Source organism: Cornus florida, unplaced genomic scaffold (assembly GCF_030987335.1).
Source record: "Cornus florida cultivar Cherokee Brave unplaced genomic scaffold, ASM3098733v1 CherokeeBrave_3.0.0_Hap2_Chr05, whole genome shotgun sequence".
NCBI classification, from domain to species: domain Eukaryota; kingdom Viridiplantae; phylum Streptophyta; class Magnoliopsida; order Cornales; family Cornaceae; genus Cornus; species Cornus florida.
Genome location: NW_026775575.1, coordinates 92,615,757 through 92,626,422, shown reverse-complemented (window position 1 = coordinate 92,626,422; position 10,666 = coordinate 92,615,757). Strand labels below are relative to the sequence as shown.

Sequence of the window (10,666 nt, the reverse complement as noted above, 5' to 3'; positions counted from 1 at the left end):
GACAACCAAGTCTAAATTGACAACATTACAGGTGACATTTTCTTTAGTTGGATAGAAAATAGATTTTTTTTTTAAGCCACATAATACCTGATCGAATAAGGGTGTGTAAATATATAGTAGTCCGGCCTTGAAATGGAAATTCCAGAAATACAAGATAAAGGCAGGTCAGTATTTTTCAAAACTTAGGGGGTAGAAAAAGAAAACAAAAGGTTCTCATCCCACTCTCTTCATTACAATATCGAATTTGAATCGCCTATCGTCCATAATTCACTTCCATACGCGGGTTAGTGGTCGCACACTCTTACAGTAAGAGACATATTAACTCTAGAAATATATATAGGATATACACATACAGATATGCATATCCATCTCTGACACACATCAACAAAGCTCCAAACATGGCTCATAGACGATCTCCCACCTTCCTCTCAACTATTCTCGTCTTTCTCATCCTCTGCGACCTCTCCTATGGCCGATTCATCACCGGCCGTCCATCCTCAGATCTCATCTCCGACGGTGTCCAAGATGGTTTGCGGGGTCCGCAATTTCTCCGGCTCAATCGGTTCTTTGCGGACGAGTCTTGCGATCAGACGTACGGCTTCCTGCCCTGCACCACCACCGTACTCGGCAATCTCTTCCTCATAATCGTCTACGGTTACCTGATGTTCCTCGCTGCTACGTACCTATCCAGTGGAAGCGAGCTCTTGTTGGAGCTTCTTGGACCTGGTCTTGTTGGAGGACTCTTGCTTCCCACGCTCGGCGCTCTACCAGATGCTATGCTCATTCTAGGTACGGGATCTGATTCCGATCTCAGTTTGTTTAATTTTGATTTGGATTTTGCTTCTGTTTGGTTGCTCAGAAAGTGGAGGAAAGGGAAAGTTAAGAAAAAAATATGAAAGAAATTTAAAAATTTTTCTTTCAAGTTTTGTCGGATAGTAGAATTCGGAGATTTGAACTCACCTAACTTTAGAGTTCGAGTTTTCTTTTTCCTTTTCTTTTTTATAGTCTCAACGAGCAAACAAACAGGGCTTCTTTTATTTTTGTACTGCCATTTGTTTGTCAAATATTTTGAAGTGGTAGTGCCTTAGTTTGTAAATATCTTCTGATTAGCTGCTGAGAAAAGTGATAAGAATGAATTAAAATAACTTTTAAGTTGAATATTTAATCTAGTGTTTTTGTTTTGGATTCTGGAAAAAATTGACATAAAAGGAAGTCGCATTAACTATCCCAAAAAATTAAGTTAACGTTGACTGAGCAGGAAAAAGATATATATGTATATATATATATTTTCGCTCCCTATTTTAATTTCAAGCTTTGGATTGTTAAACATAATTCTTTGTACATGGAGGCTAATAAGTCGATCGGGAATTAGATGTTTCTTGTTTTCTCTTTTCATTGTTCTTTTAATATTTTAATAATGGTTAGTTGAATCACATATGCACCTATTATGTGGATATTGATACACACAAACATTCTTCTCCTTGTGTACGTGAAGACGTTTCCTCTGAGCCCAGGAGTCATAAAAAACTTGTTGCTCTGTGGTGCTTGGAGAAATCAAGATCTGCTATAATCTAGGGCTAAATTGTGGTTTAAATTAATTGCAGGCTTCTCATTTATTTAGTTCATTTGGTCCATTATTCTTGCTTTATATATAGTCATAAATGATGAGTAAGAAATTTATTCACAGCATGGTATCAGTTGGATATGATTTTTTTTTTTAGTATTTACTTTTTTGACACTTAAATCATAGCTTACTTGGCGTGGATAAAGTTGTTTACTCTCTCTGTATATATATGCACACTATAATATAGGAACTGAGGACTCCGATCTTGACACTGAGAATAGGTGGCAGAGGTAATTGATGCAATTTGTTGCAGTCAGAGGAAGGGAACTAGGGTGGGAATGGTCGTGAAGAGTAAAGATGTACCGTACTCCCTCTGTCCTAAAATAAATATCATACTATTATTTTGTAACATTATCAATTTAACATTGAACTTATAAAAAGTAAACAACCACCTCCTCGTGGATAGTTTTGGTAATTCATTCACTCTCAATCCAATAACAAAATGCTAAAACTCATCCCCTTGAAAATTTTGGATTCCCAAAAAGGGACATTATTTTGGGACAGGGCAAGAGAGAGTTGAAGATTTTGTTGGTGGTCATATTATTATTGGGGATTTGTTTTCCTTATAGGTAAAAAATATCCTTTTTTATTTTAACTTAATTTCTCCTCGATTAATGTGTACGAATTGCACTACCTGAAGAAAGTATAGGCCAGCTATTGTAAAGGAAATATATATGCCGTGTTCACAAAAATATTTGAAACATCCTTCTTGTGGCTTATTGTTGTCATATCTACTGTTTTAACTGACCAGCTCTAAACAATCAGCCTATGGAAATAGTAGCTATGGACAACAATAAGCCACAAGAAGGATGTTTCAAATATTTTTGTGAACATTATTTATTTATTTATTATGTACTACTTGGACTCATTCTGTGATGAATATTCTCTTTTGTTGATTGCACAAGTTAGTTAATGTCATGTTTTAATAGTTTGTATCTTTTTTATGCTAGAGTTTTTTTTTGTTTTTTTTTTTTGTTCTTCTAGCTTATGATGTAAATCCAACAAACATCATATAGTTGATATTGATCCATGTATTGCTTCTAATCTACTCCCTTTTTCTTTTTAACAGTATCTGGAATCTCTGGAAGTACAGAAACTGCTCAGAGTCAGGTATCGGTTGGCATGGGCTTGCTAGCTGGGTCAACAGTGATGCTGCTTACTGTAGTATGGGGAACATGTGTTGTTGTTGGCAAGTGTGACCTTGATCAAGATTCAATTGCAAGAGATGGAAAAGATACTAAGGGATTTAGCTTAACTGGTATATCATAGGCTTGTCTAATACATGTCATCTTTTGATTCTTTTCTTATTTGCGAAGATTGTTTGCTGAGTTTTAGCCAATTTGTTAATAATTACATAATCCAAAAGTTACTCCATCTATGCAGAATCTGGTGTCTCTACTGATATCTGGACCAGCTATGCTGCAAGGATCATGGCCATATCTGTAGTGCCCTTTTTAGTTGTCCAATTACCACAACTTCTCAATTCTACTTCAGGAAGACATTTAGCAATCCTGATTGGACTTATTGTCTCTTTCTCGCTACTAGTTTCTTATTGCCTTTATCAGGTGATTATATATTCTGTGCAGTAAATATGCATTGTATTGTGCATATAATTTTTTCCCAAGTATTTTTATCTTTTCTGTAAACTGTAGAAATGTACAGGATAATTGTACTACTCGGATCACTGCCTAAAGAAATCTCAAAATCATGTTACAAGCATCACAATTAAATAAATACGTGTGATGCCGAACTTTTCAATTGTTTGGGCTATATCCTTGTTTAGATACAAATAAAGTATCTCTTTATTCTGAGTGTTTTCACTGAGAAAAAGTTCAGGTCGTTGGGGACTAAGCCGTTGGTCATGGTTTAAGTTGGGGTGGTTTTCTGTTAAATTAATATGGACTTTTCAAAAGTAGTGAAGTACCCGTGTTGGACACATGTCCCTCGGGCATGGGTATGGGATGTGTCCGACACTTTTGGTTGGATATATACTTAAAAAGCATATTCAATCATTCAATTACATTATATTATTACTTTAAAATGAGTTAAGTGCTTATACTGAACATTATATTAGATAAAAACATTACTTTACTCTAGAAAATAAAATAAAATAATTAATAAAATGAATATTTAGCCGTGTCCGTGTATTTTTCTATTTGGAGATCTGACACGTCCGACGCATAGATACATACCCGTGTCTGACACTCGTACAGGGTGGTTCACAACTTTTTATAATTGATGTACATATATCACATTCATGGGCTCTTGGTAAAAATCATCACAAGATGGAAAATATCTATTATATATATGTATATATTCTCCTTTTAATCCCAATGTTTTGACCTCGTATCATTGTGGATGAGTTTCCTTTTCGGTCGATAGGGGTTTGAGATAATTAATAATGTTAAAATTGGTATAGATTTCAATTGTGAAGTTATAGCAACAAAAATGTTTAGGAAGTGCATAGGAGAACATATATATTTCATCATACTTGAAGGAAAAAAAGGGTTTTGTGTGAAGTTAAAAGGAACTCACTTCGGTCTCCTTATTTCCTTTTGGTACCTTCCACTGTGATCGAATCAAACTGCCATTACTGGGCGTTAATTGGTTCATATTACACATACGAAATACCCTAGACGACTTGACCTCTTCTTAGCTTCTTCAATCAGTGTCACGGTTAACATCCTTATGATGTACTTATTTCTTATTCTGTCTTTTCTTGTAATGTTGTTCATCGATTCCAACATTCTCATTTGAACTATAGTATTTCTTGTATCTATTTCCTTTTAACCGTCCAACATTCTGAACCATAAAATTAAAATGGTTGTGGTACAGTCCTATAGAACTTCAACTTTACAGTCACAGTCCTCTGAAAACATTTCTCCATTTTATCCATATTCTAATGCTTTGGTCGATGTCCTGAATCTCTCATTTTTTTTTTTTTTTTTTTTTGACATCGGAAATGTTTGTTCTTTAGGTATTTTAGGTCTCTTTATGCATTAAATTATGATATACCCCTTTTATGTTAAACTGTGTTTCAAATTTTGGCAAAATTAGGTTTTGGAAGAATTGGACTTGTCCAACTTCAGCAGACCGGTCTAATGTGGTTGTAGACTGAAGATCAGGGTTTTGGTGGAATTGGACATTGGATCGGTCTAAGAATTACAGACAGGTCCAATGTGCCGTGGGAATCAATTTCCTTTTTCGTTTGGGACTTTCCAAAAGGCCTTAGTGTTGGGGCAGCGGAAGCATGCGAATACAAAAATCTAATGAAAGCCAACAAAACAACCACACAGAAACACAAGATATGCATAGTTCAGCCAAAACCGGCCTACGTCCATAGATGAGAAGAGATTCCACTATAATTCGTAGAGATATTATAACAATAGAGTACAAACACTATGCACGTCTTTTCACCATGTATCACTCCACGAGCTTATCTCCTCGCTACCACTCTCGGTGTTTTTCCCTAAGTCACATAAAGCGAGAGTGAGAGCTGCTGGAGTGGAAGCGCAAATTTTAAAAAAATAGAGAATGGGAGTGTCTTTAGAGCGTATGTATATTTATTTATACGTATTATTTTAATTAATACATTAATATTTTAATTTATTAAATATATATATATATATATTAATTTTTTAATATAAAACTATTAAAATGTAATGAGATATTTATTTATAATAAGTTTATTAATTAAATTTATAAAACAATATGCACTTGACACGTATGGGCTCAATTCTTAAATTTATAATATATGTTAATTGTGCAATGTTGTAATACACATTCAAATGTTGGCATGATGGTATTTATGGTATTTACCCTTGTTTTATACTTGACGCGTCATGGGCTCAATCCCCATATGCACTTGTCACGTCTGGCGCAATCCACACCATGTGCACTTACCCTTTTTTAAATCATTATCTGGGTAGACAATATTTGGACACTAGACAAATTTGCGGATTTAAGCCTTGTGCGTATTCATGCGTTTTCAAGATCTGAAAATGCGAACTCAAGTTTTTGAGTTCGCGGATTGGTGGCGACTCTGCTCCCAAGGCGTGAATCCGCGCGCGGAGCTTGGGAGCAGTGACCACGGCTACGAATTATGTGACTAACGTTTTTCTTATTCTACCAACTCGCACACTGCCTCTACCCATCAACTCCCTCATGAGACTACTTCTTTCTTAATCTCATAAATCTCAACCCACACAAGATAGGTACCTATTTATAGAGTTACAAATACAATTCCTTGTTGGACAAGTATTACAATTCCTTGGAGCCCAAAACTTGTCTGATAAGAAATTACCATAAATAATTCAACTCTAAAAGAGAAACCAAATTAGAATAGGAATTTGAGACACAAATCCTAACAATCTCCACCTTGGCTCAAATTTTATCCAGCCAATCATCGCTTCCCATGGCATTGATCAGGACAATTATTTTGCAACTTCAATCTTGACAATACTCCTGCAAAACTCCGACTGTCCACATTATACGTTACTCGATCAATCAAGGCTCCACCATGACTACTCGAGTAACAAAGCCGATTGACTCCACTTACAACTGAAACCCGTTGTAGCACATGTTGAGATTTCTTGTGTTTTCTGGATCTTCTTCACATTTGGCTCTGATACCAACAACAGCCGCCTAGACTTTGTGGAGGAAGTTGTTTTTCATGGGGATGCTTCTATTTTAGAGCCGGTGATTGTTTTGGTAACTCTAGGTTAGTTGTGGAATTCTTGTCCAACAAGGAATTGGTAATTCGAGACTATAAATAGAGGTGGAATTGGGTGGAGAAGGTAGAGAGAGAGAGAAGTGTTAAGAGAAAGAGAGAGAATTGTAAGACGGAAAGTCGTGAGAGTTGAGAGGGAGAGAAAGAGAGTGTATTCTTTATATTAAAAGGAATGATAGTCGTTCTTCACTCGTGGACGTAAGCAATTTGCCGAAGCACGTAAATCCTGTCTTGTTTGTTTGTGCGCTCTCTTCTATTGTATTTGCCATTATAGAATACTTGTAATATGTTTGGAAAGTATAATAAAAAAATTGCGTTCAAAGTTACTGATTTGGCATCTCCCTCTTCTAGGTTGAGTGCAAGTCCCTTTATAAGAGAGATTCAAAAATTAAGTTAACCTTTTATCACATGTTAGAGTTATGGTTCAGATATATGGTACATTTAACTTTTTGCTACCATCTATTCGCCTTTATAATGAATGGGTGTAAAAACTAATCAACTGCCAGGAGAGATCAACTGCACTTGCATATTTATTTTTCTCTGATGTGTAAATTCTAATCGGCACTAATAAATGCTGATGTGTAGGAAGTCCTATTTATCGTGTTGAATCCTGATAGTGAGTTCTGTTCTTAGCCATATAGTTCACTGGTTATCAGAATTGAATATTGATATCTGTGCTTTAGTTTGATTTCCCTTTTAAAATTTTATGCAGGTTTTTCAGCCTTGGATCCAGAGCAGACGACTTGATTTTGCAAAGCATAAGCATGTAAAATCCGGAATTTTGAAACATTTGGGTTCCCGTGAAAAGTTCCTCAATGATGATGGCACGGTTAATCAGGATATTGTAGAAAAGTTAGTTTTATTAATACATTTATGAATCCTTCCTGTTGCAGCCTTTATTGCAAGAGTAAGGCTGTCAAGGTAGCGCTCCCACGTTGAGCTTCCCCTTGCAGCCATTAGCCTGAGATACTTCTCTCAATCCGGTGGCTGCAGTGGGGAGCTCCATTGAGAATGCTCCCTTGATAGCTTTTTCCTTACTGAAAACTTGGGTGATTTCTTGTTTTATTTCAGGCTATTTAAGATGATTGACGGGGATAATGATGGATTTATTTCAGATGCTGAATTGAGAGCACTAATTGTAGGAATTCAGTTTGATAATATAAACTTAAATCAGGAAGATGCCGTGGATAAAGTGATGAAAGATTTTGACATTTTAACTCGTGATTCTAAAGTTGATAAGCGAGAGTTCAAAGAGGGAATCGAAAGATGGCTTGAGGAGGCCAAGTGTTCTGGGGATTCTTCTCCTGAGGGTGGTCCTGGCGCAAAAAATTACCTGGATGATTATCACAAGGTATGTTTTGTCACGATGAATCCCGTAACAGTTCTTGAATGAGGTATTCAACTCCAGGGATGAACTGAAAAAGAAATATATATATATATATATATATATATATATATATATATATATATATATATATATATATTTTAATTATTTATTTTATGGAAGGATCAGAAGAATTGAAATAGAAATCTTTATTGGTTCTGCCTCTATTTTTTATGAAGAGAATATATATTTTTTGTGGAAGGATCAGAAAAATGGTCTGATTTCCTGCAGGAATGATTTGGAAGATCCAGAAAATAAAAATAGTGGTATTTGCACGCTTAATATTTTTAGTGTCATCCGTATCTGTCTTAATCCTGCCCTTTATTGGAGTAGTTTTTCCTTTGCCAAATTGTCCGAGGCCTAGCTTTTTTTAATCCAATCGTGAATGTTATGCCAGTCAAACCTGTTGTGCACTTAGTACCACTGGGATAGTAATGTTATGGAAATGCATTTGCAGCAAACAAAGAGAGAACATTATCTTTTGGGGGATCACAGTGATGAAGCCACTGAGGGTGCTGGAAATCCTAGGTGGACAATATTTAAAGCAGTATTGTTATTGTTGCTGGGAGCTGCCATTGCTGCTGCATTTGCTGATCCTTTGGTAGATGTTGTTGATAATTTCTCTGATGCCACAGGCATTCCTTCTTTTTTTATCTCATTCATTGCGCTGCCTATGGCAACCAACTCCAGTGAAGCAGTGTCTGCGGTTATTTTTGCCAGCCGGAAAAAGCAGAGATCTGCCTCATTAACATATTCGGAGGTTTGTTTCCCCTCTGGTTTTCTTTCTTGTACATGGAGATAATTCTCATAAATTCAGTCATTTAACAAACTTGTATGTCATTATTAATTATTCTTTTGGCATTCTAGCAACAGTATATAAAACTTGCAACTTGTCCACACTCCATCCCCTTGTACCGGGGGAAAAAAAAAAAAATTCAAATCTAGTTTTTGGTTTCTGCATCCTTTGAATTTAACAATTCGATATTACAATATTCTTTCATTGTCCCAAGATTTTAAGCTCTACTGGGTTATAATTGTTATGAAAAATTTTATTGCATCAGTTAGCTAATACTTTTTTTACAAACTTCATATCAGTGAAACTTTCTTGGGGGAAAAAAAACTTCATATCAGTAATATGCTTTTAAAAGGAAAAGAAGCTTATCAATAGCGAAGTTATAGTTTTTGTTAGTTTGATCTTTAAATGTGACTAGTGCATAATATGACATGTTCCAAGTGTAAATAATGACAAACATTTCCTACTAGAATCTGTATGTCTGCATATTTAGTGATCATGAGAGATTAGTCTTCTTTAAAGTGCAATTGAAACAATATCTAATCTCTTCAAGTTTTCTGCTGCAGTTATACGGTGCTGTTACCATGAACAACACACTTTGCCTATCAGTGTTTTTGGCCCTTGTTTATTTTAGGGGATTGACCTGGGACTTCTCATCTGAGGTGCTGGTTATTTTGATTGTTTGCGTTGTGATGGGTGCCGTTGCCAGCTTCCGCACCACCTTCCCTCTTTGGACCTCTTTAGTGGCTTTCGCATTTTACCCATTCTCCCTGGCGCTGGTATATGTTCTCGACACCTATTTGGGCTGGTCATAGGTTCAGTGGTGGTGGCGCTCTCTGGTAAACTATTGTTAGTTGTCATGATTCTCTCTTTTTACTTGAGGGATGGTTTTTTTTTTTTTTTTTTTTTGGGTGCTTGAGTTTGATGCATTTAGATGACACTCGGGACTGTCCTTAAGTGATTTTGAACTATCTTGGAACTTTGGCATGGCATTGCAACTTCTTTCCAGATGTGTATAAGGCTGTGACATTTTTTCCGGAAGCCATTTTGATATTTTCTGTATAAACACCTTCTTGGTTGCGGGTGGGTTGTCCCTAAGTACCATATAATTGTTTTTTCTAAAGCAATTTTTTCCGGTTTTGTTTTTTTGAAAAGGGGCAGCATCGGAGCCTTAATGGTTACTGGTTATGTGTCAAAATGAAATTTGAAAATTTGAAATTTCACTATAAAATATGAAACTGTATGATTCTAACAGCTATTTGAGGATACTTGGCATGCTAAAAGACTGAATACAAGTCTAACCTTAATTTGTTTTGAGGACTATAATGCACTTGGATTTTTAGTGTTGTACGGAAATAATTGACATATTAGATATGGTATAGTGCATAAAACCTCCCTGCACTCCTGCATTTTTGCAAATAATTCTTTGAGTTACAAACTATCCTCTTGAACTAATGATTTGTTGTAGTAATGGACAAAGTCATCACAAAAGACTATTTAACTCTCATTAAATTTTTATTTTTTTATTAAGTTACTTTTATGATCTTTTCTCTTATATAACTATGAATCATACTTTTTTCCTTAATTTTATCATTAGTTTTCATTTATAATAAAAATGAAAAAAAAAAAAAATTTATAACTACCATTTTGTAAAATAATAACTTATTATTAAAATTTTACTATTTATAATAAAACTTATTATATTTGGTTTAATTTTTTTTTACTGTTATATATATATATATAACTTATTTAATTTTTTTTTTTTTTTTGGGTCATACAATATATGTATGAAAATTAAATAAAAATACGTTCTTTTTCATGTAATATATTCATAAAAATTAAAAAATTATTTAAATTGTTTTAAAAAAAATTACTTAATATTTATATGTAAACATTTAATTTTGGAATTAAAGGTAAATTTATGCAAATTTATTGGAGATTATGTGATAAAATTAGTATGAATTTTTTTTTTTTCCATCATATATTTTAATTAAAAAATGGATTAAATGTAATTCAATAACAAAAGGGCATTATGGTCATTGAATGAAAAATAGTCCAAATATGGGGGCATTTTGTAACAAAATGTAATAATTTAGGGGTATTGTGTACAAAATAAATTCGGACATAGTTTAAGAG

General features: G+C 34.6%; 1 protein-coding gene across 1 annotated transcript; it reads left to right on the top strand.

Moving 5' to 3' along the window:
* The first annotated feature begins 257 nt into the window (after positions 1-257).
* LOC132307654 (sodium/calcium exchanger NCL-like) lies at positions 258-9,653 on the top strand. Its single transcript, XM_059805477.1, has 7 exons — positions 258-789; positions 2,694-2,882; positions 3,008-3,189; positions 7,066-7,205; positions 7,425-7,704; positions 8,195-8,497; positions 9,097-9,653. Exons 1-7 carry the CDS (start codon positions 399-401, stop codon positions 9,343-9,345), a joined length of 1,734 nt encoding a protein of 577 aa, XP_059661460.1. The 5' UTR covers positions 258-398; the 3' UTR covers positions 9,346-9,653.
* Positions 9,654-10,666: the final 1,013 nt, after the last annotated feature.